The sequence below is a fragment of the Sus scrofa genome, chromosome 14 (assembly GCF_054392235.1).
Source record: "Sus scrofa isolate SSC_HxYL_T2T_F1_AM1 chromosome 14, Sscrofa_HxYL_maternal_Yorkshire_Landrace_v2.0, whole genome shotgun sequence".
NCBI classification, from domain to species: Eukaryota; Metazoa; Chordata; class Mammalia; order Artiodactyla; family Suidae; genus Sus; species Sus scrofa.
The window spans coordinates 72780485-72808440 of NC_139396.1; the positions used below are offsets into that span (position 1 = coordinate 72780485).

The 27956-nt window shown below is 61.1% G+C and overlaps 3 protein-coding genes and 1 non-coding gene across 19 annotated transcripts; 3 read left to right on the forward strand and 1 right to left on the reverse strand.

The window, feature by feature from the left end:
• Positions 1–133: 133 nt before the first annotated feature.
• TRMT2A (tRNA methyltransferase 2 homolog A) lies at positions 134–4427 on the reverse strand. Of its 5 annotated transcripts, none has more exons than XR_014826125.1 (12): positions 4097–4427; positions 3422–3981; positions 3089–3197; positions 2737–2918; positions 2420–2534; positions 2215–2330; positions 1908–2024; positions 1468–1590; positions 1252–1327; positions 896–1012; positions 666–762; positions 134–565 (listed from the first exon to the last, which is right to left on the reverse strand). XR_014826125.1 is itself a non-coding variant. In XM_001927785.6 (12 exons), exons 1-12 carry the CDS (start codon positions 4121–4123, stop codon positions 334–336), a joined length of 1866 nt encoding a protein of 621 aa, XP_001927820.4. In that variant the 5' UTR covers positions 4124–4427; the 3' UTR covers positions 134–333. The 5 variants fall into 5 exon arrangements, 4 of the variants coding, with proteins under 4 accessions (XP_001927820.4, XP_084850271.1, XP_020928446.2 ...); XM_001927785.6 differs by lacking the exon at positions 1908–2024 and adding an exon at positions 2025–2136; XM_084994145.1 differs by lacking the exon at positions 1908–2024 and adding an exon at positions 2025–2136 and having other exon boundaries at positions 134–590.
• A 73-nt stretch (positions 4428–4500) lies between these two features.
• Positions 4501–10664, forward strand: RANBP1 (RAN binding protein 1). Its single transcript, NM_001185070.1, has 6 exons — positions 4501–4778; positions 5761–5897; positions 7622–7779; positions 9050–9178; positions 9707–9772; positions 10254–10664. The coding sequence occupies exons 1-6, from the start codon at positions 4764–4766 to the stop codon at positions 10367–10369; spliced, it is 621 nt and encodes a 206-aa protein (NP_001171999.1). The 5' UTR covers positions 4501–4763; the 3' UTR covers positions 10370–10664.
• On the forward strand, positions 9833–9958 carry LOC146396688 (small nucleolar RNA SNORA77). Its single transcript, XR_014828615.1, has one exon. It is a non-coding gene; the product is annotated as a small nucleolar RNA SNORA77 (small nucleolar RNA).
• A 2649-nt stretch (positions 10665–13313) lies between the features above and the next one.
• ZDHHC8 (zinc finger DHHC-type palmitoyltransferase 8) lies at positions 13314–27828 on the forward strand. Of its 12 annotated transcripts, none has more exons than XR_014826128.1 (12): positions 13314–13540; positions 19679–19800; positions 19972–20129; positions 20208–20380; positions 20579–20681; positions 21126–21217; positions 21379–21517; positions 21722–21842; positions 21915–22024; positions 23215–24215; positions 25243–26008; positions 26918–27828. XR_014826128.1 is itself a non-coding variant. In XM_005670948.4 (11 exons), exons 1-11 carry the CDS (start codon positions 13437–13439, stop codon positions 27228–27230), a joined length of 2436 nt encoding a protein of 811 aa, XP_005671005.1. In that variant the 5' UTR covers positions 13314–13436; the 3' UTR covers positions 27231–27828. The 12 variants fall into 12 exon arrangements, 8 of the variants coding, with proteins under 8 accessions (XP_005671005.1, XP_001929688.1, XP_084850276.1 ...); XR_014826127.1 differs by lacking the exon at positions 26918–27828 and adding an exon at positions 26262–26407 and having other exon boundaries at positions 25243–26052; XR_014826130.1 differs by lacking the exon at positions 21126–21217.
• The last annotated feature ends 128 nt before the right edge of the window (positions 27829–27956 follow it).

The window sequence follows — 27956 nt, forward strand, 5'->3', positions numbered from 1 at the left end:
CAGCACAAAGCTGGACATCCTGTAGAACAGCTCTGCTGGGATTCCCTGGGAGGGTTGCTCTGACTGGGCTAGTGCCCAGGTGCCCTCCTGGCCCTGTGCACCTGCAGTGAGGGCAGAGGGAGCCACAAACATACGTAGTTCAGCACGTTTATTCCAGCCCTTGGGGCCCAACTAGTCCAAAATAGATGGCGGGGGTGGGGGTGGGGCAGGTGAAGGGGGAGCACAGGTCTCATGCTCTCTGCAGCTGCTATCTGAGTGTCCTAGAGCAGTGTGAAGACTGGAGAGCCCTGTTTTTGGCCCATGATGGGGTCTGGTTTCCACTGCCCCAGGGGCCTAGGAAGGTGGGGAAGCCCCAGTTTCCTGCAGGATGTCACCTAGGGGCTCTGGTGGGGGTGGGGATGGAGGGTCCTGGAGCTCCACAGCCCCTGAGCCATCGATGTGCTCCACCCTCTCAAACAGGATGAGCATCTCACAGTGCGGGGTCTGTGGGAACAGGTCCACGGCCACAGCCTTGACTGGCCGGAAGGGCATGCCCTTTACCCGGTTAGATGGGGCCCTGCAGAGGCTGAGGGAGGGAGTACCGCAGTCAGCTGCATGGATCCACAGGGGCTCCCATGCAGGTGAGGCTGGGTGCTGTCCCCTGCCCACCCAAACTCCATACTCACTCCACAAAATTGCCCATGGCTGCCCGGGGGCTGCAGGAGACGTACAGGAGCCGTCTGAGGTTCTCAGCTCTGCGGACAGCCAGGATCACCTTGGAATCTGGGGAGGCACAGACCCCTCAAGGCACAGTCCCCAAGGGCTCCCCCTGGAGGAGGGGGTGGGGGCCAGAGGCCACACAGCCTAGTGTGCCACCCTCTGCCTGCCCACATTGCCCCAGGTGGAGACCACTCACGCAGGCCAGCACGTGGTGGGTCCAGGATGGCGACTAGCTGCTGGGAGGCCAGTCTGCTCACCAAGGGGGGCACCAGGTCCTCAGCTCTTCCACAGTGGAATTCCACGTTGCTCAACTCTGGAGGTGACACAGCAGCCCTGCCAGGGGGCCCAGAACACCCAAGCCCCACCCAGCTTCCCCACATCCAGGAGCTCCTGGAGGGTACCTCAGGAAAACCCTCCCCAGAGGGGCAGCCTTTCTGCCCTGCCACTGTGGGCCCAGGAGTCACGGGTGGGGCCCAGGTGCTGTGTCACGGATGCACAGGGTATCTGCAGCCCCATGGCCCCCCACCCACCATGTAGCTCGCTGGCTCTCACCATTGTCCAGGGCGTTCACTCGGGCATCCTCCACAGCCTCCTGGCTCAGCTCGACCCCCACTACTCTCTTCACCTTCTAGAACAAGCACAGGGCACAAACTGATGACCTTCTAGGGGACAGTAAAGAGGATCTGGGACAGGCTAGGGGGTCACTGAGCAAGTGATAACATAGGGTGGGGTTGGGGGAGTGTGTTCTCGGCTGGGCAGGAGGCTCACTCGGGCCAGGGCCAGGCCAATGGTGCCAGTTCCACAGCACACGTCCAGCACTGTGCTCCCTGTGTCCAGCTGGGCCCAATCCTGGATGACTGTGTAGAGCACCTCAGCCGCAGGTGTGTTCACCTGTGGCAAGAGCCAGAATGTCAAAGCAGCCCTGCCGCCCAGGTCAGCTTCCCCTCCTGACTCATCACCTGTACCCTGGGTGTTCATCCTCTTAGACAAGCCCCTGGCCCAGTCCTTCACCTCCTCCCCACCTCTAAAGGCCTGAGCACCAGGGCCCCTGTGTCCACCAACCTCCCACCAACACCTCTCCTTCCCAATAGCTGGGACTGTGGGACTACTGCAGCAGCAGGCACCATAGATGCCTCCAGAACCCCAGGGCCATTCCAGCCCCTACCCTCCCACAGGGTTATCACCAGGATTATCTAGTGACATATAACCTCTTCCAAATCTCCTTCCTTCTCCGTGGTTCTGGTGGCCCCCAACGTGAATGTCCTCTCCCAAACCTCCACAGGCCAACCCCTCACGGCTGTCCTGGTCCCCAGTGGCTCTGCTACCTGGAAGAAGGCATGAGGGGAGATCCGGAAGGTCAACCCCAGCAGGTCCTCGTAGATGCACTGGTCCCCAGCCACGTGTTCCAGAGGCAGGCCCTCCTGGCTGGGGGTCTTTCTGTGGACAGTAGGGCAGATCTCTCAGTGTCACCAGCCCTGGTAGGAACCTACCCGCCCTATCTGGGCTACTACTCACCGCTGGCCCTCTTCCACAAAGTAGAGGCAGGTCACCCCGCTGGCCTTGCCTGGACCCGTTGTGAAGTGCTGTGCCAGAGAGGCCTTCAGCCCTGCTAATTCCTCAGGGCTCAGCTTCTGAAGCAAGTGGGAGAAAAGGCCTGTAAGGATGTCGAAGTCCACTCCGGCCCAGACACCCGTCCCCGAACAGCCCGCTCTCCAGAGACCTGGGGGTGGAAGTAGGCAATGGCCATGGCTTGGCCGCGGCGACTGGTACGCACGGTCAGCTGCTTCCAATGACCCGAGTATGTTTCCGGGTCATACGCAGAGTATGGAGTGGACCTGTGAGTGCCACAAACAGCCTGAGTCCCTAACACATCTGCCGACCAGGACCAAGCAAGCAGCCTCCCTGCTTTCTCCTCCAGCCACACCCACCAGACCAGAGTGGTAGGATGCTCCCCCGCCCACGCCCAAGGCAGAACCTGAGTTTTCTTCTCCCAGAATGCCTCAGGCTGTCCCAGAGCCACCAGCCACTCATCCCTACCGGATAAACTCCTGGAAGGCCTTCACCACCTGCTTGGTGGCCGTAGGTATGTGCACAGTGTCGAAGGGGGCTGCTACAGCACACGTACCGCCCTTGTACTTGCCAAGCCTGCAGCCTACCGTGTTGTCTTCCCCATCGACCCCTACGCCGACCAGAAACTCACACTTGTTACGATACTCAGTCTGCAAAGAGGCCAGAGGAAGACAGAGACAGGGCTACCCTCAAACTGCCCACCCAGGACCAGAGACCGACAACTACCGAGCACTTAATATACGTGAAAAGCAAGAGCGAAACAGAAAGAAGAGTGGAAGGAACAGGCAGGAAAAACTTCTGTAAGAGCAGAGGACCTAACCTGCTGGGGTGACGGCTTGACCCCTTCTAGCATGCAGCAAGCCTTGTTATGCTTTTGCCTCTGTGACAGTAGCCAGGGCAGCAGAGCACGGTTGGTGTTCCCAATTTCTCTGCAAGGTAAGGTGAGGTGGAAGTTGGACTCAGCCAACTGCCCATCCTCAGCTACCCTCCAAATGGCCAGGCGCCTGGGCCCCCACTTGGGACCTCATTGACCCAAGTGGTAACACAAGGGTCCTACTGGCCAGCGCCCCAGAATGACATCTGTACGCATGGGGCAAGCTCAGGAGGCCGCTTATGGGAGCTGTGCCAGGGGATGCTTTGACCCAACACTCACTTGGCTAGCTTCTGCAGCACCTGCTCACATTCCAGTCGCTTGCGCTCAAGCTGCTCTGCATAGGGCACGGTCCAAAGAGGGGTCACTACATCAGCGATACAGGTGGCCTGGGAGGCTGGCGGCTCACCCTCGTCCTCTCTCTGCCTCTTCCTGGCCATGGGATCAGCCTTCGGCCTCGCTAGGCGCACGCTGAGCGGGCGGCCCTTCCAGAGGGCGCCGTGCAGCACGCACAGGGCCTTGTCGCGCTCGGCGGCGCTACGAAATGTCACGAAGGCGCAAGGAGGCTGCCCGAAGAGTTTGGTCTTGTGGGGTTGCAGCCCAAAGCGGCCCAGGAAGCGCCGGACGTCGCTGAAGCTGGCATGGCGCGGTACGTTCTGCAACTCCAACTTAAAGATCTCCGAGGTGAACAGGCCGGCCCGGATGTAGCTATAGGGCCCCGGCTGAACGCCCGGCCCCGCGGCCCCAGCGTCCAGATCCTTCTCCTGCTGGGGGCCCGGGGCCGCGGGGCTGCCCGGCGCGCTGGGGCTGTCCTGACCGGGGTCCCCCACGCGCGCCTGACCCTGCGTGGAGACAGCAGACAGGCGGGTTGGCAAGCGCCCGAACGCCCGGCCCTCTGTCTCAGCCACCCATCTCACCACCCGTCCCTAACTCCAGCGGAATTTCCCTTCCCCGTACTTCGCTGTCGGGCTCGTCACCCATCATCCACTCTGTCCGCGGCCTCGTCCAGGGCCTTGCAAACAGGGGGCGCGCGGTGAGCGGGTGCGACTCCGAGAGGCAGGCCTCGCTCCAGCCCGGGCGGAGGCAGGACTCCCTCGGTGCTCAGGTCCAGGTCTCAGGCATGGCCCGGGCCCCCCACTCTCCTTGCCGGTCACTTTCCCGTCCGCTGCCGGCGCGCGTATCCCAGACAGCGTGTCTTAATCGTCTCGGCTTCCGGCGACATCATCGCCTCGCGCCGCTGAAACCCCCAGCCGCGCCTGCGAGCTCCAGGGGCGCGCGGCCGCGGGGCGGAAGTGCGCGCGAGGGCCGCCGGGAGTGCGCGTTCCCCCGCCTGCCGGGCTGGCCGGGCATGCGCCGCGGGCCTTTTGGCGGGAAGCGCGGGGCGGGCTGGACAATGAGAGTGTCTGCCGCCTGAGCCAATAAAGCTGTGCTGGTTTTGAATCGCGGCGCGTTTCCCGCCGCCGGGGTCAGGGGTCGGGGGTTCAGGTCGCGGGGCGGAGGGAAGAGCGGGCGGGCGGGAGGCGCCGGCGCCAGACGCGGAGGAAGAAGCTGCGACCAGCCGCCGAGAGGCCGCGGAGCCCGCGACGACCGAGCCCGCCGAATTGCCGCCGCCGCCGCCGCGCCCATGGCGGCCGCCAAGGTGGGCCGGGCCGGACAGGCCGGGGCGGGGGCCGGGCGGACTGGGGCCGCTACCGGCGGCCACGTGGGCGGCCCGCGCCGCCGCCAACCCCCACCGGCTTGCGGGCTCGGGTGCGGGGCCTCGTGACCTTGGGGCGGCCCGGCCTCGCGCTCGCTCCTCGTTTCCGGGCCGCTACTTGCCGCGGGCCCCGCACCGAGACGGCCCCCTCCCGCGGCCCGCGCAGCGCTCCATTCATCCGGTGGTGGCCCTCGAACCGCTACCGGACTCCGTGCCCGCGCGCGGTCCGGCGGGCGGCCTGTGGCGGCGGAGACAACGCAGTGCAGCCCGGTGCGGTCCGGCTAAGGGGCCGGCAAAGGCCTGCGTTTTTGGGCCGAGCCCGGGAGCGAAGTCTCTGGGAGTCTTAGCCTCCGGGTCTATGGATCATCAAGCCACGTGTTCCGTGAGACAACCTAAAACACCATCCTTTGTGTGCCGTAGTTAGTTCTCTGCACTGGAGCCGAATTCTATAACTCTTTTGTGTGAATCTTTTTAGTTTTTAAATCTGGTTTCCCAACCGAGATTAAATTGCTGGCAGAACTGTGAATTCTGTGTAAACGCTAGCAATCTTATCACAACTTTTTTTTTTCTTTGAAGTAAGAGGGCAGATTTTTCAGTAAAAATTCAGATGGATGATTTTGGTTTTAAGAGTATACTGAGGCTCTCTTCTCCTCATCACTGTGTCCTTGATCTGCATTTGACAGTGATGCAATTCCAGGACCCTTGGAATTCCTGAAGCCCAGTTAGTCTGTGCAGTTTTGGTTGTTGCATCTGAGGGAGGGTGACAGAGTCCAGAGTCTTGCTGCAAGTCCCTGCAGAAAGCTTTGGGATGAAAGGCTTTTTAAGCCTTTGTTTTGGTGTGAGGCTGTTGACTAGTGGGGTTGCCCACCGTGGCCACTGGTGAGCTCTAGCACGGCCAGCAGGGTCACGACTCCCTCCTCTACAGGACACCCATGAGGACCACGACACCTCCACCGAGAATGCTGACGAGTCTAACCATGACCCCCAGTTTGAGCCGATAGTTTCTCTTCCTGAGCAAGAAATTAAAACGCTGGAAGAAGATGAGGAGGAGCTTTTTAAAATGTAAGTGAACTGATGTTTTTTCAGAAGGAGGTATCTTTAGTTTAAGATGGCACCTAGTGGTTTTATAAATTTCCAGATCTTGGCTTGACCTTTAGCCATACCAAGGGTTTTGTGATGGCTAATCCCATGTGGAAATCAAGGTGGCTGTTAGCATTTACCTATTCCATGGCTCCCTGGTGTCCTGTTACCATAGCTCTGTCCACAAGGGACATCTCCCAGACCCCTGTGCTTGCTACCCGTGCCTCTAAGACTTCTGAAGCCCTTGCCCCCGCTTGAGTATTGGCTCTTTAGTGTTACGCTCTCTCTTTTTTTTTTCAACACAAGGACACTCTGAAGCACATGATTTTCTGATTCAGTGTCTTTGGCACACTAGGCAAAACTTGGAACTACAAGTGGAAGTGGGTAGTGTTAGAGTTACTCGGAGTTCCAGTCGTGGCTCAGTAGTTAACCCAACTAGCATCCATGAAGATGCAGGTTTGATCCCTGGCCTTGCTCAGTGGGTTAAGGATCCGGCGTTGCCGTGAGCTGTGGTACAGGTCGCAGATGTGGCTTGGATCTAGTGTTGCTGTGGCAGTGTTGTAGGCCGGCAGCTACAGCACTGATTTGATCCCTAGCCTGGGAACCTCCATATGCCGCGGGTGCGGCCCTAAGAAGACAGAAAAAAAAAGAAAAGTTTCTTGGTGGCAACTACAAGTAGCTGTAGCTGCCATGCCACTTTGAAGCACTGTTTGCAGAATCTCTGTGTCCAGATGTCTGTGATAGTCACAGTACTGACAGCAGCACTGACACGGATTAAAGGAGACACTGGTGTAGCCCCAAGTTAGCGGAAATTGGGGGCAGGGTGGAACAGATTCTTCCCACCCCTTCGGACTCCGTCCAGGATGCCAGATTGTGGTTTGACTGTTTTGTTGTGAGTTGGAGGAGGGAAGCAGCGGGGCCAACACTGCTACCACTCTCTAAGGCAGGGAGGCTGGAGAAAGCAGCCCCTCCCTACCCCTCCCAAGGGCCTGAGGAGGAGAGCCACACACCCCTTAGGTCTCAGGGCTGGAGGCACAGGTTCTCTGGGTCTCTGTTCTGCCTGGAAGCGCTGCCGCCTCTCTTGACAGTTGAGTTTGGGAAGAGAGCAGTTTTTGCAGGGAAGGGGCCAGCAGAGCTGGGATCCTATGGGGACCTCTCCTGCTGCTCTATGCCCCAGGGACGCCAGGGTGCCCATGCACCGCAGTGGCAGCCTCTTCTGGGAGTGCTGCTGCACTCTCTGAGAGGGCAGGTCTTTTTTCCCATTTTTATTTTGAAGTAAAAACCCACAGTCTAGGGGGTTCCCGTCATGGCTCAGCGGTTGATGAATCCGACTGGGAACCACGGGGTTGCGGGTTCGATCCCTGGCATTGCTCAGTGGGTTGAGGATCCGGCATTGCAGTGAGCTGTGGTTTAGGTCGCAGACGCAGCTCAGATCCCACGTTGCTGTGGCTGTGGTGTAGGCCGGCGGCTGCGGCTCCAATTGGACCCCTAGCCTGGGAACTTCCGTGTGCCGAGGGAGCGGCCCTAGAAATGGCAAAAAGACAAAAAAAAAAAGAAAACCCACAGTTTTGTTAAGTTGTCTTGATTCTCTGGTGACGTCTTGACTTGTGGTTCTTGGAGTGCAAGGAAAGGAGGGCCATTTGGCAGGGCCTCCTCTGTCCCCTCCTGTGCTTGGCTAACCTTTTGCTCCACGGATCCCCTTGAAGGCGGGCAAAGCTCTTCCGGTTTGCTTCAGAGAACGACCTCCCAGAGTGGAAGGAGCGAGGCACTGGGGACGTCAAGCTTCTGAAGCACAAGGAGAAGGGGACCATCCGCCTCCTCATGCGAAGGGACAAGACACTCAAGATCTGCGCCAATCACTACAGTAGGTGCCTGGGCCAGCGCTCCACAGACCTCCCGGTGAATGTAGACTAGTGGGCGTCAGTCCTGGGCCCAGAGTGGGGATCCCGGGAGAGTCACCTGAGGCCCGGCCGGCGAAGCGGTAATGGCAGGCTCCCCACTGCGTTGGCCTCGGATTGCTGGGCTGCTGAGTGTTCAGGGGATGCGTATCCTGGGCTGTGTCTGCATTGAGGGCGTGTGTCCGGTGGGGCAGGGCCTCTTGTGTGGACGCCCAGGAGCCAGAGGGAAGGTCCTGGTGGGAAGCACAACAGCCTTTGTATGCCAGTCACTGCGTCCCAGCCTGAGTGGCTTCCTCAGGAGCTGCCCCAGCGGCCCCGCCCAGCCTTTCTGCCCTGGACCAGCCTGCAACTTCCAGCTGGATGTGAAGTGCTTCCCCAGGGGTTTTCACTGCCACTGCTTTTCCCAGAGCCCTATGTCACTGGGTTGTTTCTGTGAGCTGCAGAGGGGGTCCGGAACCTGGGGCACAGCACAGCCCTTCTGGGCAGGTGGTGACGAGAAAGGTGCCTCTGGGTGTCCTGTGAACAGGTGGGCTCAGTAGTATCGGGCTGGGCATGTCCCGTGTCTTGGAGGTTTCCTAGAGATCTTTTCCCCCTTGGGTCTGAGAGGGACCCAAGGAGATGGGAGCCAAGTTTGTTCCTGGCTATAGCTCTGTCTTCTATGAGGTACAGGCATGTCACAAGGCTTTTGCTATCCACTTTTGATGGTCTTGTTCCTTGTGGTGTTCCTGGACCATGTGAGGCTGAGAGTCGTTGCCCTGATTTGATCATGTGCCCTCCTGGGTGGTTAGCCTACCTCCTAGCTTCTGTCTTTCTGCTGTGCTCCACCTTCTGTGGACCAGGTCTCTGTGGGCATAGCCAAGCGTGGACAAAGCCTTAGGGGGCGGGGGCGGCAACGGCAGGGCCTGCTAGGCCATGTGGTCCATGCCTGCCCTGGGTGGGGGCTGCTCAGGCAGGGGCCAGGCATGAGCAGACATGCTGGCATCGGAACGTTAGGCTGAGATGGGGTTTGAGACCCTCGTTGGGGTATCTTTGTGGTGGGGACTGGGGTCCCTGTTCCTAGACTTTAAGTGAACACGGGATGTTTTCAAAGAGTCATGGTTTGTAAAACTCAGATCCCAAAGGACTTAATCAAGTCCTGCTTGGTGAACCTCAAGCCAGGCCTGTTTTGTCTGCAGTGGGTGGGAAGGGTGGGCTGGCTTGGCAGCCACACCGTCCTCACGGTGCTTCTCCCTCCAGTCACGCCGATGATGGAGCTGAAACCGAACGCAGGCAGTGACCGTGCCTGGGTCTGGAACACCCACGCTGACTTCGCCGACGAGTGCCCCAAGCAGGAGCTGCTGGCCATTCGCTTCCTTAACGCCGAGAGTAAGTCTCAGGCCAGCCTGACCACCAGTGCCCTTGGTTTCCAGGGAGACTTGACAGCAGCTGGGAAGCATGCGGTGGGGTCTGGTTCTGCCCTGCTGTCTGGTGGGCTCAGGGAATGGAGCTAAATGCCTGTAGGCTGTGCCCAGGGAAGGTGTGTCCTCTCACCATCGCCTGGGTGCCAGCAAGGGCTCTGCCCATGCTGATCTCTCCCCCTGCTGGGCATCCTCCCAGCCTGGGTTGCCTACCCAACCCAGGCGGTCCTGCAGGAGTTGGGTGGGTGCCGGGATTCAGCACCCCAGGAGCTGACGATCTGGTGCTGAGTGGACCTTGCCTCTGCTTTGGGAGTGGCCTGCCCAGTGGCTGCTTCCAGTCCAGGTGGAGAGCAGAGCACGTGGTGAAGTGAGGCTGCCCACCTCTGCCCAGACTGGTGTGCAGTCAGGCAAGGAGGTGGCTGGCTCTCCTGAGGTCATCGTGGCCTGGGACTCGCTGCTCAGGGATCTTAATGGGCATTCTTTTGTATCTTTGCAGACGCACAGAAGTTCAAAACGAAGTTTGAAGAATGCAGAAAAGAAATTGAAGAGAGAGAAAAGAAAGGTGCTGGGTGCTAGTGGAGCTGGGGAGTTTTTAGGGTAGGGTTGCCTATGGGGGGACTCTGCAGACTCGCTCTGCTCCCGGCCGCAGCCCCGGGCGGGTGCTTTTTCTGTCTGCCACAGGAACATCCCGGGGCGCTGTGACCACTTTGACCTGTCAAGGGCAAGGCAGCTGCCCCGGTACATGGTGTGCTTTCTTGGGGGTGAACTGCCAGTCAGGGCCCAAATATGTGCTCTCTGGCCTGGCCTCCCGGCACTCAGCCTAACTGCCAAATCACAGTGTCTGTTGGAGTTCCCCAGGGCAGTAGGGGCTTCTCAGAGGTCCTTGTGGTAATCTACTTGCTTGGGGTCCAGGTGGGAGGACGTGTTTACCTGTGACCCTGGAGGCACATGGAAGGGCAGCCAGTCCCTGGAGCGTGCACAGCTGCAGCGGGGCTGGGCAGAGCAATGCTGCTGCTTCTTACTGCATCCCTGTGCCTTGGCAGGATCTGGCAAAAACGATAGTGCTGAGAAAGTGGCCGAGAAGCTAGAAGCACTCTCGGTGAAGGCGGGCACGGAGCCGCAGGACGAGGCCAAGCAGCCGGCCGAGGAGGAGCAATGAGTCGGCTCCCACGTCCCTTTCTCCCTGTCTTTTCCCTCTTTTCTTTTTTTAAATTTTGCCCTGCCCCTCTTCCGTTTGTTTTTATTCTGTTTTGTTTTTACAAGGGACTTTATATAAAAGAACTGACTTCCGACATTCAGGTTGTTTTTTTTTCTCAGTTATTGCCCTATTGAAGATGACTTCAGAGAACCCCTTCCCCAGTCATGAGAATGTACTCTGCTAACTTTCTTTTCCACAGTGGAAACACTTATTTATAGTCATCAAAATAGTGAATAAATAACACATTTGAAACCTGCATGGAGGCAGGACCGTGTGTGCGCCGGCCCTGTCCTGGGACAGTGGGTTCCTCCATCTCTGCCGTCACACTCCCCCTGCCGTGGCCACTGGGCTGAGGTGGGCAGATGGCCAGGGGAGTGGTGCCGTCCTCTGGCTGCCTTAACAGCCCTGTTCTGCCCTGTGCCTGGGAGCAGGCAGCCTCTTTCTTGGCCTTGGGGGAAGGAAAAGAATCCCACCAGATCCCTTGGCTGTGGCTTCAGGAGGCCATGTGTGTCTCCGGTCTTTGGCCGGGCCACCTTTGGTTGGCCCTCAGCCCCATGGCCACCCTCCGAGAAGACCTGTCTGCTCATGCCTAGCTCTCTGCGTGGCTGGAATTGAGGGTGCCTGCAGTGCCTTTTAGGAGGGCGTTTTCAGGAACACAGATGGTTAGAGCCAATTGGGGCTCATCTTGTAAGGCAGTTCTAAGCAAGGGAGAAGTCTCCACACACACGGGCACTTCTGGGGTGGCCTGTGTCCCAGGAGGCCCCTCAGGCTGTGAGGCACAGGGCAGGACCTGACCCTGGAGGGAGCACGCCCCTGGTTGTGGCCTTGGTACCTTCCAGAGGCTTACAGTGTGGCACACCCTGGTCTATTCTCCGTGTACTGTCCAGCTTGGACCGCCTGTCCTTGATCCCTCTGGCAGATGCACCTCCAGAGAAAGCTGCTCTTGTTTTAAAAGAGCAAACTGAAGACATCACTGGCCCTTGTCAACTCTTGGTGGCCCTAGGCCTTGCTCCTGGGACCTGCAGTGGTCCTTCCTGCATTGGAGAGGGGGTGTGCTGGAGCTTATGCACCTTCTCATGTTGACGAGTTGGAATGGTGATGTTGATGTGATGCCTTGACATGGAAGGCTGGTTGGAGGTCAGACACCCAATCCTGCCAGCACAGCAAGGGTGTCAAATGTCTGTTTTGGGCTCTGGATACAAGGTGAATCCCACTTGTAGAACTCCAGTCTGGTTTCCCTTTTGAGTGACAAGATGTGTCTCCAGGGGGGAAACCCTGAGTGAGACAGCCTTTCCCTCAGTGGTTGTGACCAAGCTGCATTGAAAACTGACTGGGTGAGCAGGGACACTTTGAGGTCCCCTCTGAGCCCCTGGCCAAGCAATTCCCTGTTTTGTGAAATGGCTGTTCCTTTCTAGGTCAGTCCCTTCCCTGCAGCTTGGCCAAACTTTGTGCTGTGGCCATCTCACCTGAGACCTCCCTTGCTCAGACAGTTGGCAAGACCTGGTCAAAGGAGGTGTACACCATTCCTGCCCATGGCCAGCTCTCCCCACACAGACCTGGGCCGCAGTCTGTCCAAGGCTACCAGAGGTAGAGTAAGGGGTCTGCCCTGCTTGCCTGTGGGCCCTGGGCTTCTGCAGTAGGCACCCCGAGGGTAGAGGCTACAACTGGGGAGTTGCAGGAGGGGCCCGTCACTGTTTCTGCTGTCCAGCAGCTGCTTTTGTGCCCCACTCCACCCCAGTCTGGTTCCCAGCCCAGGTTCTTAATAGCTCCCAGCCCAGCTGGGCTGGGACCTTCATAAGGCCCATGTCCAGCCAAGGAGCCCCAGGGCCTGTGCAGCATGGCCAGAGGAGGTGGACACTGGGCTGCACGGGGTTCTGGTTATAGAAAAGCAGTTGCTCAGGGCCCTCGAGGGGAAGGGCTCCACATGGATTCCCACCAGGGCAGGGGCTGATGGGTCTTGGTTTCAGAGCAGAGGGCCCTGAGGACCTGTTGGAGGGGACAGACTCACTGGTCCTCACTGCAGCCTGTAATTTGCCCCAGCCCCTCTCCTCCCAGAGGCTCTGGGTGGCTGCTCCACTAGGAGGCCAGTGGGCCACCCTGCTGCTGGTCCGCCCACACTGCGAGGCCGCTGGTCCACCTTAAGTAGCTTCAGGGGTGGTGCTGGCGGGTGGGATTTCCTGCAGGAGGTGGGTCCGCCCACGGGCCAATCCGAGGCTAGGGCAGGGTGCCCAGCACCTCTGGAGGGGCACTGCACGCCCCTCCTGGGAGGCCTAGGGTCCCACCCACACACTCGTCACCTGCAGGAGGGACAGGCCATTTGGCCTGAGGGCTGTGAGGTGGGCAGGGGAGAGAACCAAGGTGCCTCTGCAGTGTTGCAATAATCCTTCCTCTTGAATGCCGGGGCGAGGAGAGGCTCCAGACAAGAGGAACCTGGCCCTATTCTGTGGCAGTGTCACAACCCCTCACCTTCGTGAATGCTGGGCGCAGGGGTGGGATGCGCTCCAAAGGAGGGACCTGGCCCCATTCAGGAATAGCTCTCATCAGGGCCGTCAGCCGGCTCCTGGGAATGTGCTCCCCCCAGGGACAATGTCTGAGAGGTTTAGTGGAGAGTCTGCAAATGGCCCAGGAAGGAATGTAAATGCCACAGCGCCAGGACTGCAGGTTGGAGATGGGCCCTGGCATTGGCTGTGTGTCCACTGGGTGGGCAAGGCCTCTGGGGCATGGCCTTTTGGGCCACAAGAAAAGTCCCCACCCCTGAGAGGTCCTGGCCAACTACCCCTCTATCGCCGGGAGGAGGGTCGCCAGAGGGCCCCTCCCCGGCCCACGGCTGCTGCCGGCCCATGGCCGCTGCCAGTCCACAGCCGCTGCCGGTCCACCTTAAGGGGCGCGCTTACATCAGCACGGCGTCTCCGCCGCCGCCCGTGGGGTGGGATTTCCTCCGCTGCCGCCGCTGCCGCCCGGGTCCTGCCCGTCCAGCCGGCCCCGCCCGCCTGGCCCTGGGGAGGGATGCGGCGGCGCGGCGCCCAGGATGCCCCGCAGCCCCGGGACGCGCCTCAAACCTGCCAAGTACATCCCGGTGGCCACAGCGGCTGCGCTGCTGGTCGGCTCCAGCACCCTCTTCTTCGTGTTCACGTGAGTCGGCCGCGTCGCCGGGGCCAGAAGGGGCAGGGCTGCACTCAGCGGGGGGCACAGCCCTGTGGGACCAGGGCAGGGGCCGGGGCACCAGGGCTCTGGGTGATGCAAACCTGCACCCTGGGCTAATGCCGATGCCCTGAGTGTGCCCATCCTGGGAGCCAGAGCCAGGTGAGTCCTGGGTGTGAGGGCACTAGTGGCCAGCAGGCACCTCCTGAGTGTGCCAGGCAGGCCCTGGGTGTGAGGCACCAGGCCCGGGCAGGGAGTCTGTATAGGGGCTGCCCAGGATGTATGCCACCCTGCCCTCCCCACAGGCTGCCTGAGGGGACGTGGGTGCCCAGAGCACCAGCCCTCCCTGGGAGTTGCCAAGGGTGGCTGTTGGGCACCTTCCCTGCTGTCCAGCCCCATACCAGAGCCAAGTTGTTCCCGCGTAGGTGTGGTCTGGCCCAGCTGCCACGTGCCTGCCCTTCGGCCACCACCAACGCTGGCCTGGCAATGCCCTCTGCCTTCCCTTGACCTCCTTCTCAGGAAGGCCCAGTGGTCTCAGCTGGAGGGCCCAGGCCCAGCCACACCCAGGGACACTGGCTGTGGTGGGCTCTGGGACACTTGAGGCAGAGGGCAGGCAGGTCCTGGACCCCTGCAGCCCAGAGCAGGTGCTGACCACACAGTTCCCTCTGCAGGGCCGTGCCCACCCCCACCCCAGGGCTCCCCAGGCTTCAGCCGCACAGACCTGAAACCATCTCTTTCCACAGTCCCAGGCTCAGTGACAACCTCTCAAGCTTTCCTGGGGACCTGAGGCTTGGAGTGGCTCCGTAGCCAGTGGGGCAGTTCTTCCAAGGAGGGTCAGCCCCTGAGCACAAGCAAGCCCAGGGCAGGGGCGGGCAGGAGCCAGCCTGACACCCTTTCTTTCACCTTAGCAAGGGCGAGGGCTGTGGCATGAGAATGGCAAGGCTGCACTGGGCTCCTGGGGGGTGGGCGAGCCCCTACCTGAAGGCTGAGGCCAGTGGGCATCACGGGCTGCCAAGAGCATGTTTAAAAAAGGCCTGTGTGGACGGGCTTATTTCTGGCTTTGGCGAGCAGACGTGTTCTTGTCACTCAGATGCTGCTGGCTGTGGGGCCGTGGGCAGTGGGCGCAGGCCAAGATGGGGACGTGTCTAGCTGGGGCTTCCAGAGGGTGGGGCCAGGGCAGGGGTCTTGGGGGAATCTCGGTCCTGCTTCCTGACAGCCAGTCCTGGTTTCTCACCCCCCGAGTGCAATTCAGCATCTGTCCTCCTGGTTTTCAAAGTAATACATGTTCTCTGTCGAGAACTTGTGAAATGCAGGGGAAAAGTTTAAAGAGAAATTGAAATCAGCCAACTCCAGCGAGCCTGCCCACAACCTCTCCCCCTAGGTGCTCCCCAAAGAGTGCTTGTCCAGAGACTTCGGTGATTTCAGAGGGTCCCCACTCCCTGTGAACTGGACCCTCCCCAGCTGGTGGGCCTGGAAGCTGCCCACCCTCCCTCTGGGTGTGGGGTCCTGAGCTCAGTAATGGGTGCTGAGAGGTGCTGGTTGCCTGGGGCAGAAGAGACATTCCCTGCATCCTGCCCCGAGTGACCCACTCTGCCTGAAAGGTGGTGCAGAAGGCGGGGGTGCAGGGGTGCTGTTTGGGGTCCATGTGTAGTGACCATCTTACTGAGTGGCAGGGCTTCTGGCACCTGAGCCCACATTCCCTGGCTGAATGGCTACTGAGGATCCTGGTCTGCTTGCAACTGGCTCTGCTGGGCTCCTCCGAGGCACTGGGATTCCTGAGGGGGCTCTGCTGGGTAGTCCCGGCCCATTGATGCTGCCCATGGAGAGCTGATTCTGGGCAAGCAAGGGACCAGGCTGTCCCCTCCTTGGGACAGGCCTCTCGTCACCCTGGCCCCCATACCTACGGACCCAGGCCCAACACAGACTCAGATGTGCTCTCCAGGACCCGCCCTACCTGGTCTTGGTGCATTCTCTCATATTCCCTCTTCTCTGCCCTTGGACTTCACTGGATGCCAAGTGGCCCCTGGCCCCCTCTCTACACTCAGTAAACACAAGCTCCCCCCTTCGAGGCAAGACCACAGGGGCAGCAGCTCCTGGAGATATCCAGGGTGGGAGACCAGGCCTAGGGGACCAAGGACACCTTCCCTAGCTGAGAGGCTAGGACCTGTAAGACATTAAAAAATGTCACCAGGAGAGGCTGGGGTGTGAGGAGGATGCCCGGGCTGGGGTGTCCCCCCTCTGGGGAGGGCAGCACACCACAGGGCAGGTTCCCAGAGGCCCTCTTTCAGGAAGCCTTCCTGAGTTCTTGGTACAGTCCTGCCCCCCTGGGCCCCAGAAGGCCTTCACACTGTGGCTCAGCCCCAGGCCAGGCCTCTGCCTCTGCTCCTCCCCCCTCCTGGGGATACCTTGCCGAATGACAGGGACGCTGTGAACATCAGAGGGCCAGGGCTGCTTGACAGGGAACAAAAGCCTGGGGCCCACGCCGGGCCATCTTATTCCTGTCCGGGGCCATTTGGCTGACTTCTGGGATATCATGGTGGGTCCCCAGGGTGGGCCCAAGCCCTCCCTGTGCTCAGAGGTCCAGTCAGGCCACAAGGCCCAGCCTAGGAGAGTGAGAAGTCCAGCCCAGACCAAGCCAGACTGTGGGTTGCCCAGGTGGCTGGAGCCGCTGGCAGGGACCGCGTGGGGAGGGGGAAACTTGGTGTGATCTCCCTGCCTGGAAGTGCTGTGTGTGGCAGGGGCACCCCTGCCCCTGAGCTTCAGCTTCCCCATCTGCTCAGGTGTATACAGGGATGGGATGGTTGGCGCACGTGGTCGGAGGACCTGCCTAGCTGGACCAGGGCAGAATGGCCACAGACCCTCTGGTCCTGGGTGCCCAGTGCATGAGTGTCATTAGCCAGAGTTAATGAAGAGCCTGATTTAAATGAAGACGTCTTGAGTTAAAATTTTCCATTCCGCATTTAGCTATGGTGGCATGCTGCCCTGCAGAACCTCCATCCTGCTGGGCGGTGTTTCCCTCTGGCCCAGGTGGGCCCATGGCAGAGGCTCAGGAGATGGGGGCTGGCCTGGGGAGGGCTGGAGCCTCAGAGCCCGGCTACCCTCAGCCCTGCCCTGGGCTTGCAGGTGGCTGCAGCCAGCAGGGAGAGTCTGACCCCTGCCTGGCACAGCAAGCCTGGAGCACACCAGCCCTAGGGGAGAGTGGGGTGTCCCTCCAACCCCAAGGGCAAAAAGGTGCATCTGGAGCCAGGCACGACTCAGGTGTGCTGGGTGGTGCTGCCTGCCCACAGTGCTTGCCTTGTCCACAAGACACAGGGAGAGGTCCAGAGAGGGTCAGGGTGTGGGGTTAGTGGAAGAAGGGACATCTACATCTGTGTGTAGGAAGGAGGGTCCAGATGTGCCATTGTGTGCACAAGTGTGCATATCTGTATACGCAATGTTTACATGACTTACATGTTGATACACATTGGCATACATGTGCCTCGTGTGTGATCATGTGTGCGTGCATGTATGAATGCCTGAGCAGTGTGCACATGTGTGCCTGGAGCATTGGGTGTGTCTACATGTGTCCTACACATGTGTGCATACATGGCCTGGTACGTTCATAAGAATATGTGTGTGTGTCTGCACGTGCCTGTGTGTGTTCTTTCATCGTCTCTGCTACCCAGCTGTCTCTGGGCCCCAGTGCCACTGGCTAGTGATCTAGTCACTGTTAGGCATGACCCAGGCCTGGGCCCCCCTTATAGCAACATCCTGGGGACAAAGGCCACCTGGGTGAAGCGGGGGTGACAGGATGCATGAAAGTGCCTGATCCTGGGTCTGAGAACCCTTCCCCCCACCGGCTGGCTAAGCACCCGCTAAAGCCCCACCCTGCCCTCCCCTGGTATGCTCTGCCCAGGCATGCGGAGGGTGGGTGGTACCCACCCTGGATAGAGGCCATCCAACCCCTCTTTGCCAACTTTGCTGTTCCCCCGAGGCCTAAGCATGTCACTCAGGGCCTCCAGCTCACGCGGCCTGCAGGGGGTCACTGAGGCTCAGGGAGGAAAAAGCAGTACGTGTTGCCAGGGCCAGTGGGAGTAGGAGTTCAGTTCCTGCCTTGAGTGACAAACCCTAGGATATGAGCTCCTTGTTTGTAAACGGGGGTGACATATGAGCCCTCGATCCCCACATGGGAAGCTGGGAAGGTAGCATTCATGGTCCAGTGCGCAGGCCTGCTGTGATGATGGGACCATGTCACAGTCTCAGTGTGTCCTACCGCACCTTGTGTCAGCATGTCCATCCAAGGACGGCTGGCCCCAGTGCCCCCCAGTCCCCTGGCCCCTTCCTCTCTCAGAGAAGGCTGGCTCCATCACGTGTGCCAGCACAGGTGCCCAAGAGCCCTGTTGTCCTTCTGCACAGACAATGCAGCCTTCCCTCTCCAGAAGGTACATGGGGAGCCGGCTTGTACTGCCAGGGGTGTGGACTTTGGTGCTCTCACCTTTCTCCACCGACATCTGGGTCTGGGCCCCCTCCTACCCTATTGGGCAGACAACACCTCAGGGGCCCACTGTCATCCTGCCAAATGGCATTGGATCAGAGGCCACAAACACACACTGAGCACCATCTGAATGCCAGGCTCCAGCACTCAGGGATGGGAGTGTGGAAGATGTCTGCCTAGGTCTCCTGGCGGGAGTGGTGGAGGAAGGCCTTCCCTGCAGAGGGAACCCATGTCCTCAGGCTGTGCTTCTAGCTACACAGTAAGTCCTGGGAAGAGGAAGGGGTAACTCACGGCTCCCAGCCTGCAAGCGAGCTGCCGTGGGAAGCAGAGTCTTAAAATAGCCACTTGCTTTCCACTAAAAATAGAGAAGTTCTGCTGCCATGGAGGTGGTTGCTGGGGCGGCGGGGCTGGCTCCCGGCCAAGGCTGGCGTGGGTGTGCCGGTGTGGCCGGTGTATGCTGGGTGGCCTGCAGGGCCCTGGGCACCACTCACTCTGCTGGTGCCATGAAGCCTTATCCTCATGGTCAAGGCTGGTGTAGGGGATCCCCACCAGCCCCTCAAATCCACAGAGGGCCTGATTGTGTGGAGCGAAGCAACCCCACTGGGCGCTCCCTGCCAGTCACCACAGCCATGGGAAAAACAGGGAGCCAAAGGCCACCTGGTACCCTAGTGGGCAGACTCAGGGACCCTTGCAGGGTTGGGGCTGGGGGCACAGGCCACGTGCCCAAGGACTGATGGGTCTCCACAGAGGGGACTCTGGTCAGACCCTGTGGGGAGATGCCCTCTGTTGCAGAGTGTCCACCAGGGAGGGAGCAGATCTTCGCAGGGAGCCAGCAGTCTGGGAAGGCTTCCTGGAAGAAGGGGCAACCTTGGAGCCAAGTGCTGAGGGGCAATGTAGGGGTAGGGAGGTCCCCACACTTTTAGAGTCCCCAGGTATCCTGTACAGCCATGTGGAGAGTAAGGTAACAATCAAAACAAGAGGCTGCCTGGGTGGAGACACACCCTGGGCTCAGACCCTGAGTCTGCACCCCAGGAAAAAGCAGGCATGACCCCCAGGCATTTACAGACTGAGGACTGGGGCTCCCTACACCACATCCTAGAATATCCCTGGTGAAGGGGTCCTGCCAAGCTGGGGACAGGTCTGGGTGAGGCCTGGGGCTGACCTGAGCTGCCCAGTCCATCACTGGCCTCTGTCTGTCAGAGCACATGGGCAGAACAGGCTTCTTTCCTGTCCTGGGCTCCTATCCATTGTCTGTGTTCCCCTCAAGGCAGGGGACCCAGGAAAGCTGCCCAGCTGGGGCAGGAGAATGTAGCTTGGCCCTGGTCACCCCCACTTAATGGTGTGACCCAGCCCACGGGCCTCGCTGAGCCTCAGTGTCCTCAGCTGGGGGCTGAGTTCCTAACAGCACTTGGGGTGGCCGGAACCAGGGGTGGCACAGAGGAAGCCTATGCACAGCCCCATGAGCAAATAAGCAGTGACTGAGGGGTAGAGCTCTCCCAGCCAGCCTAGGGCAACAGCTTCTCCCTGATGGCCACACTGAGCCCTAGTGTTGAGACCTTGAAGGCCCAGCCTGGACTCATGTGGCCATGCCTTATTCTTCTGCCTACATACCTGCCATACCCCCAGACCTAGCTCTGTCGTGCTGTCCAACACAGGTGCCCATGGTTGACACGAGCTGTGTCCCCAGCTGTTCCCGTCTACAATGGCATCCTCTTCCTCTTTGTCCTGGCCAACTTCAGCATGGCCACCTTCATGGACCCCGGTGTCTTCCCCCGAGGTAGGGCTTTGTGCTGATGCAGCTCATGTGCTCACTTCTGCTAGAGTGTGAGTGGCTGATGTGGGAGATCCTGGCTGGGAGTGGGGATGGGGTGTCCTTGTGGGTGGGCTAGCTGGGGAGGGGCTCTCCTGCCAAGAGGATCACTTTCTTCCTGCCCTGGCCGGCTCACAGCGGACGAGGACGAGGATAAGGAGGATGATTTCCGGGCCCCTCTGTACAAGAATGTGGACGTGCGGGGCATCCAGGTCCGCATGAAATGGTGCGCCACCTGCCACTTCTACCGCCCACCGCGCTGTTCCCACTGCAGCGTCTGTGACAACTGTGTGGAGGTGACCGCCCACCCCACCCCCCTACACTCGCCCCCACCCTCCCACCCCCTGGTGCCCTGACGCACTGTTTCTGGCCAGGACTTCGATCACCACTGCCCCTGGGTCAACAACTGCATTGGGCGCCGCAACTACCGCTACTTCTTCCTGTTCCTGCTGTCTCTCAGCGCACACATGGTGGGTGTCGTCGCCTTTGGCCTGGTCTACGTGCTGAACCACGCAGAGGGACTGGGTGCCGCACACACCACCATCACGTATCCTTGGCCTGACCACAAGGCAGCATAGCGTAGGCTGGGAATGTGATTCACAGGGGAAGTAGAGGCTCCGAGAGTGGGTGGGCAGCCCAGGGGCTGGGTCATCTTCCCTGAGTGGGAGGAGGGGAGGGGTGGGTGGTTTGTCCACAGGCACCTGCTCTGGGTCCTCGCCCACGGCCATTGGCCTTAACGGGCCAGCATGGCTGTCATGTGTGTGGCTGGCCTCTTCTTCATCCCTGTCATCGGCCTCACGGGCTTCCACGTGGTGCTGGTCACTCGGGGCCGCACCACCAATGAGCAGGTGCAGACCCTGGGGGGCCGTGCTGGGGGTGGGGGGATGGACATGGGATGGTCCCCACAGGCTGAAAGAGGAGCCTGGGCCACACAGGGACTGGAGGGGGTGGGTCAGGGCAGGGCCACGGGAGCATTGGCCACATGGTCTGTGCAGTCGAGGTGGGGGAAACTCTGGGCCTGGAGATCTTGGGTGGAGTTTGGGATGTGGGGTGTTACCTGCCCTGTTCCCTGCTCACTCCTACCTGTGGGCACTGCAGCCACCAGTGAACCAGAGGCCAGAAATTCCACAGCTGCGTGCAGGGGCAGGCCCTGGTGACCTGGTGGGGGGGTGCACTCCTCAGCTGACCCTGCCCCCTCGCTTCTGAGGAACCCTGACGTCCCTGCCTGTCCCCCTGCCCTCCTTGGCTGGCCCCTGGGTGGCCAGGCTGGCTGAGGGGTCCCATGTCCACAGGTGACGGGGAAGTTCCGTGGGGGCGTGAACCCCTTCACCCGCGGCTGCTATGGGAACGTGGAACATGTGCTGTGCAGCCCCCTGGCGCCCCGGTGAGGCCCGGACGGGTGTCCAGGGGGCCTCTGCTGGGTTGGGGGGGGCAGCTGTGGACCCTCAGTCTGATCCACTTCTACTCTTGGCAGCTGGGGCCCTGCCCTTGGCACGTATTCAGGCCAGGTCATCCTGGCCACTGACCCCTTTGCCCCTGCTGCAGGTATGTGGTCGAGCCACCCCGGCTGCCACTCGCCGTTCGCCTGAAGCCACCCTTCCTTCGGCCAGAGCTCCTGGAGCGAGCACCGCTCAAGGTCAAGCTTAGCGACAATGGTCTGAAGGCTGGCCTGGGCCGCAGCAAGGTGGGGGCCCAAGGGTGAGGTAAGGGATGGGGTGAAGGTCAGACTCCTGGGGGCAGGAAGCAGCCAGGTTGGAGGGGCCTAGAGCAGAGGGGAGAGCCGGTGGATTTTAGGGAAGGGTCTAGATCCTAGGCCCAGGAAGGCATTCCCAGTTAAGCCTTGCTCCTGGCCTATACCCTGCCCGACACTGACCACTCCCCTTCCCAGTCCAAGGGCAGCCTGGACCGGCTGGATGAGAAGCCGCTGGACCTAGGTCCGCCGTTGCCCCCCAAAGCAGAGGCCAGCACTTTTGGCAGTGACCTGCAGACCCCACGCCCCGGCAGTGCTGGTGAGGTGAAATCGCCAAACGGAGGGAGGGGCTTGGACGGATCCCAGCCTGACCACGGTTTATCTCCTCCAGAGAGTGCCCTGTCAGCGCATAGGACCAGCCCCCCAACACCTGCCATGTACAAGTTCCGGCCCAACTTTCCCACGGGTCCCAAGGCACCCTTCTGTGGGCCTGGTGAGCAGGTGAGGAGGCCTAGCCCTGCCCAGAGGTCCCAAGGCTCCACCCTAGGAGGACCTGCCTTCAGGAGGTCTCCCTGAGGCTCCCCAGGTAGATCCATGTGAGCCCTGATTCCCCTGAGTCCTCACGCTGGAAGACCCTGCCTGGTCACAGAGGGTGTGAGGCTGAGGCTGGTGGAGGGGAGTAGAGTAGAGTGTCCTGGGAGGGGCTGGTGCAGGCAGTCACACCCCCACCTCCACCCCCACCCCCACTCCCACTTTAGCCAGCTGGCCTAGGCATGGTCCCCAGAAGCACTGTATGCTACCCCACGTGGAATTCCACCGTTAGTCACTCCTCTGGCTCTGGGGAAGGCTTCAGAGAAATCTGGGATTAGTTGAGGAAGCACACTTATTTTCTGCATTCACATGGAGTAGTGGACAGACCTTGTGCCCTAAAGTTCCCAGGTTGCCTACCTCTCTCCACCGGTGGCTGGGTCAGCACACCTAGACCAGCCCTCTCTTCAGGGAACCCCTTCCAGGACCAGTGTTTTACCTGACCTTGCCTAGGGCCTGCTGGTCTGGGTAGTGAATCTGGCCTCCCTAACTAGTGTCTGGTGGCCCTTCTTGGGAGTGGTGGGCTTTAGATGGGGTTCCTCCTTCCTGGGATTGTCCTGGATCCCACAGAGAGTCTGACCAATTGGCCAAGTGCCCTGAGGCCACACATGTCCCCACCCAAGCACCTTCTGGGTTCTGAGGTTCCTCAGGCTCTTGTTCCAGGGCAAGCCCCTGTGTGTCGAATCATGGAGAATCCAGGAGACTTCTCCTCCCTGTTGCTGTGGCTGCCCCCTGGCCTGGGGGGCTCTGAGGGCACCGCCCTGGTGTCTGCAGTGGTCTGCTCTGGCCTTGCACTGCCCCACCCTCAGCCATGGTGTGCCTGGGAGAGGGCCCTGGGTCGCTGGGGGTATCCAATCTCCAGAGGCTGCCCCACGTCCCCCACCCTGTCTCTGGGAGGTATAGGCCTGTTCTGTTCCACTCTGTCCTGCTTTCTTTTGTGGTGGACAGGGGTAGCAGGCTTCTGGGAATAGCTCATTGGTTGTACCTGCCATCTCCTTTTGATGCCACCAGGATGGCAACTTTCAAGTGGGCACATGGCACCTGGTGACCGAGGAGGGCACGGTAGGTGGGCAGAGGTAGACACGCTCCATCGCTCCCTGCAGGTCACGGGAACTGACTCCCTGACGCTGGGGGATGACAGTATCCACAGCTTGGACTTCGCATCGGAGCCCAGCCTGGACCTCCCTGACTACCCACCTGGTGGCCTGCATGCAGCCTACCCGCCATCCCCACCCCTCAGTGCCGCTGACACATTTTCAGGCGCCTTACGCTCCCTGAGCCTCAAGGCCGCCAGCCGGCGGGGCGGGGACCATGTGGCCCTGCAGCCCCTGCGCTCTGAGGGTGGCCCCCCAACGCCCCACCGTGGCCTCTTTGCCCCCCACGCGCTGCCCAACCGCAACGGCAGCCTGTCCTATGACAGCCTGCTGAACCCTGGCTCGCCCGGGGGCCACGCCTGCCCGGCCCACTCCTCAGCTGGTGTGCCGGGTTACCGCTCACCCTACCTGCACACGGGGGCAGTAGGTGACCCACCGCGGCCCCCGCCCCGCAGCTTCAGCCCTGTGCTGGGCCCGCGGCCACGGGAGCCCTCACCGGTGCGCTATGACAACCTGTCCAGGACCATCATGGCCTCCATCCAGGAGCGCAAGGACAGGGAGGAACGTGAGCGGCTGCTGCGCTCTCAGGCCGACTCCCTCTTTGGAGATTCGGGCGTCTACGATGCACCCAGCTCCTACAGCCTACAGCAGGCCAGTGTGCTGTCCGAGGGCCCCCGAGGCCCTGTGGTGCGCTTTGGCTCCAGAGACGATCTGGTGGCCGGGCCTGGCTTCGGGGGTGCCCGCAACCCTGCCTTGCAGGCGTCGCTGTCCTCACTGTCCAGCACCGTGAGCCGCGCTCCGCGGACCTCCTCGTCCTCCTTGCAGGCAGACCTGGCCAACAGCAGTGCCCCGGGGGCCAGGCCTGCCAGTGGCTCACACAGGTCGCCCGCCCGCCAGGTCCCTCCGTCCCCGCCTGGCACACCCCGTTCGCCCTCCTATGCGGGCCCCAAAGCCGTCGCCTTCATCCACACGGACCTCCCGGAACCACCGCCCTCGCTAGCTGTGCAGAGGTGGGTGCTTGGGGTGCAATCGGCTGCCTGGCCACCTGCTGGGCCTCTTGGCCGAGCACATGTGGGTTGCCCAGGAGGCCTGAGGCTGCCTAGCAGGGTGGGCCTCACCAGCCTCGGAGGCTCCTGGGAACCTGTGTGAGGGTAGCCTGGCTGCAAGGATTCCCTGGCATGTCCAGGATTGGGAGCAGGAGAATTTGCATCTTGATTCTCCCTCAGCTGGCACAGACCCAGTGCCTGGGGCCCCTGGGTTTCTTCCTCTGGAGATAGTGCCTCTGTCCCTCTCCAGAAGTTGTGAGGGCCATCACCCCACAGCAAAATATGCCACCCTGTGGTCCTGGCCCTTGGTGGGGCACGCAGCCCCAGGAAGCCAGGGTGTCCTGCTCAGAGATGGGGAGATGAGGCTCGGAGGGGGCAGGCGGGTCCCAGGCCTCCAACGGGTGGGTCAGGCCCAAGTCAAGAGCTGAGCACCTACTGTGTGCTGGGCCCCATGCTGGGAACATTGGCTCACTAGGGCATTACTCACTGCCATGGGTGCAAGCTCATTTGGCAAGGAGGTCCCTGTTGGTGGCAGCTATGAGGCAACCAAAGGAGGGAGGGGCTCCTGCCCCTGGGGAACATTTGGGTAGTGAGGTCAACAATGTTAAGGACAGCCCCTCATTTTCCTGGAGGGAGCAGGAGAGGCCACCTAGTCACCATTGGGTGCCCCAGCTCGGGGCACCAGTCAGAGCAGGGACCAGGGACTCGCCTGACCAGCATCCACCTGGCCTCCCTCTGTCCCATGGTCTGTGCCAAGGGGCCTGGGAGGGGATGACACCATTTGACATCTGTCTGTCCTGTGACAGAACAGCCCTCCCCTGCAGGCTTGGCACCCCCTCCCATTTCTGTGTGGGCGCTTCCAAGCTCAGGGGCAAGGGCTGCCCAGGGCTCTGTCTGTCCGTGTCCTCTGTCCTGTTGCCTCCGCTGGCCTTCGTCGTGAGTGTTCCCGTGTTCACTGTGTGCATGCGTGTATGTGCTTATTTTGATGCAGGGACCACCCTCAGCTGAAGACCCCCCCAAGTAAGCTTAATGGGCAGTCCCCAGGCCTGGCCCGCTTGGGGCCTGCTGCTGGCCCCCCAGGGCCCTCCGCCAGCCCCACCCGGCACACGCTCGTTAAGAAGGTGTCCGGCGTGGGTGGGACCACATACGAGATCTCGGTGTGAAGGAATGACTGCCACCTGTCGCCGAGGTGCCATGGGAGCCAGGACCCCCCAGCGGCTGCCCCCTCCCAACTTCTCTGCCCTGGGAGAGGAGGCCCAGGCTTGGTGTGGACGCATCGGCGGGAGGAGAACCACGCCTCCACGGGCCTGTGCTCATCCTCAGCCCGTCCATCACTCATCTGCTCACCAGGGCACGGCTGGGCCAAGGGCCACGAGGCTGCAGGATCTGTGTGCTGGTGGCCCTGCTCCCAGGAGCTGGGGCTACGAGGGTCGTGGACTGTACCTGTGCCCCCTGTTGTCACCAGGCCAGTCCCACCCACTTCCCTTTACAGATGGGTCACTATGGTCCAGAGCTGGGCCTCCCAGACAAAGGGCCCGCACCCACCTGCCCTAACCCATTGCCTTTCAGGGCCTCGCCGGAAGCTTGTAGCTGGGCAAGCCCAGCTCTTCTGCAGGGAGTCCAGGCCCGGCTCGCAGGCACCCCGCTCCGGGACTGCTCTGGGTTCTGATGGACAGGTGGACAAACGGACAGACGGACGGACAGCCAGCTGTGGGTGGGGTCCCAGCTCCATGTGTCTCGTCTCGCCCAGCTGGTGGGTGCGTCCCATGTCTGTGCGCTGAGCTGCCATGCCACGTCCCATGTGTTAACGCTTGGGCCCCCGTGGGCCCCACTGCCCGGAAACTCGCTTTAATTGAAGCCTTAACCTCTGCTTTATGCTCTTGTGGGAGGCGACGGGGCAGGGGAGCAGGTGCAGGGGGCTGGACGCCGCCACGGGGCCCTCTCTGCCAACTGGAGACCCCCACATGAGGCGTGCACAGTGCAGGCCCCTCTGGAGCCCGGGGGCCCAAGTGGGAAGCACATGGGGGTGGGGTCGGAGTTTTGTCTGGCTCCAGGGACCCGAGAGTAAGCACACGGCCGCGTCTGCTTGCGTTGTGTCTGTTTTATGTTTTTATATCTACATCTATATATCTATAATTTTATTAAAAAAAGAAAAAGAGTCAGTTTGATCCTTTCCTTGAGCAAAGCCAGGGGCTCTGGGTGGGGGCAGAAGGGGTCAGGCCCCGGGAGAGGTGGTGGCCGGCAGCCTGGGCGCGGGCCTCCTGCATGGGCGTTTCCGCTGACTTAAGCCAAGTTGGAGGCTGGGAAGGTGGGGACTGGCCGCTGGGTCTTTGAGTGACAAGTGTGAGGCTCCCTGGGTCTGCGTCATTCCTGGCAGTAACAGGGCATTTGGAGAAATGCTGGGGCCCATGGGGTCCCGGCAGCGGAGGGGGGTACCCACTGGCCCCAGGCCCTGTGGGGGCCACTGCCCCATCCTGCAGCTGCACTTTCTGAAACTCATCCCCTGCCCCCACCCCCACCAAATGTCTAGGTTCAGAGACTGGGGGCTGGGGCAGGGGCTGGACTGTGTGGGAGGCCAGCAGGGCCAGGGACCCTGCACTGGCAGCAGGGCCCCTTGCTGACCTCCACCTTTCTGCTTCTCTCTCATGGGACGCTGCGGCCCGCAGGGGGCGGATCGGCACCTGCAGCCGTGGATGGGGGCGGCGTGGCCAGCCCAGGGTGCCCCCCAGCCTGCACCTGTGCCACCTTGGCCTCCCAGAGGACCGCCCACCGCTGCGGGCCCCTTGGAGTCCAGCCACTGGGGCGCCCCCGCGTGGGGCTGTGTGCCGCCTGCATTCGGCTGCCTCCAGCCTTTTTCCCAGCCTCTCAGGGCCCCAAGCGGGTCACCAAGTAGGCGACTCTGGGGCCCAGGAGGCCAGGCTGCCACGGACCCTTGGATGTGGGCTGGGGTCCCCTCTCCACCAGCCACACCTCGACTGACCCCAAGCCCACCAGGGCCCGTGACCCTGTACCCTCCCACCTCAGGAAGTCCCCACCTGTTGCAGAGGCTCCAGCACCCCAGGTGGCGGCCCTGGAACTGCTGGGACCAACACAGCCTACCCAGGTGTCGTGTCCCCACCTCCCCGCCTGATCAAGCACTTTATATGGCGCTTCTTCCCCAGGGAGCCCCAGCCTCTGTGGGCTGGGCTGGGTGGAGGGTCTCAGGTTGCCCCTGCAGATCACTGCACTCCCCCGTTCCTGTATCCAGCACATGAACAGATGCCTTAACCTCCTGGGGCCGCCAGCCTGGTAGCCCTGCCTGCCAGGGAGGAGGAGACCTAGGCCAGCCCAGAGTGGTCCTGCTCATGGCTCTGCCCTGACCTCACCTGGGCAGTCTGTACTCCCAGATGTTACACCTGGGACCTCAGAGGGCCCTGCAGTCCCCAGCCAGCTGGGCCTGGATGCCCCAGGGGCAGGGCGGAATGCCCTATTTCTCCCACCTGGGGTTGAGTAGCCACAACACTCCTCTCTATTGTTCTAAAAGGTATCCCCCTGTCCCAGTTTAATGCACTAAATAAAAATTTTAGTGTTACCACCATGGCTCTGTCCACCAATGCAGTCCCCCTGTCTGGGCCTTGGGCAGTGCCAGGAGGCTGGACTGGACAGGGACCTGGGTTGGGGAGGGAACAAGATCAGGGGATGGGTTGGTGTCTGGGTGGGTGTGGG

Bases quoted from the DNA above. Each gene is read 5' to 3' on its own strand.
- TRMT2A (XM_021072787.2), bottom strand. From the start codon at position 4,123: ATGATGGGTGACGAGCCCGACAGCGAA. The intron at 3,982-4,096 runs GTACGGGGAAGG...GTCTCCACGCAG, and splicing joins GTGACGAGCCCGACAGCGAA to GGTCAGGCGCGCGTGGGGGA. The intron at 1,591-1,907 runs GTTATATGTCAC...CTCTTGCCACAG, and splicing joins AGGAAGGAGATTTGGAAGAG to GTGAACACACCTGCGGCTGA.
- ZDHHC8 (XM_005670948.4), top strand. From the start codon at position 13,437: ATGCCCCGCAGCCCCGGGACGCGCCTCAAACCTGCCAAGTACATCCCG. The intron at 20,130-20,207 runs GTGACCGCCCAC...GTTTCTGGCCAG, and splicing joins TCTGTGACAACTGTGTGGAG to GACTTCGATCACCACTGCCC. The intron at 21,218-21,378 runs GTGAGGCCCGGA...CCCCTGCTGCAG, and splicing joins TGCAGCCCCCTGGCGCCCCG to GTATGTGGTCGAGCCACCCC.
- RANBP1 (NM_001185070.1), top strand. The intron at 5,898-7,621 runs GTAAGTGAACTG...ATCCCCTTGAAG, and splicing joins GAGGAGGAGCTTTTTAAAAT to GCGGGCAAAGCTCTTCCGGT. The intron at 7,780-9,049 runs GTAGGTGCCTGG...TTCTCCCTCCAG, and splicing joins GATCTGCGCCAATCACTACA to TCACGCCGATGATGGAGCTG.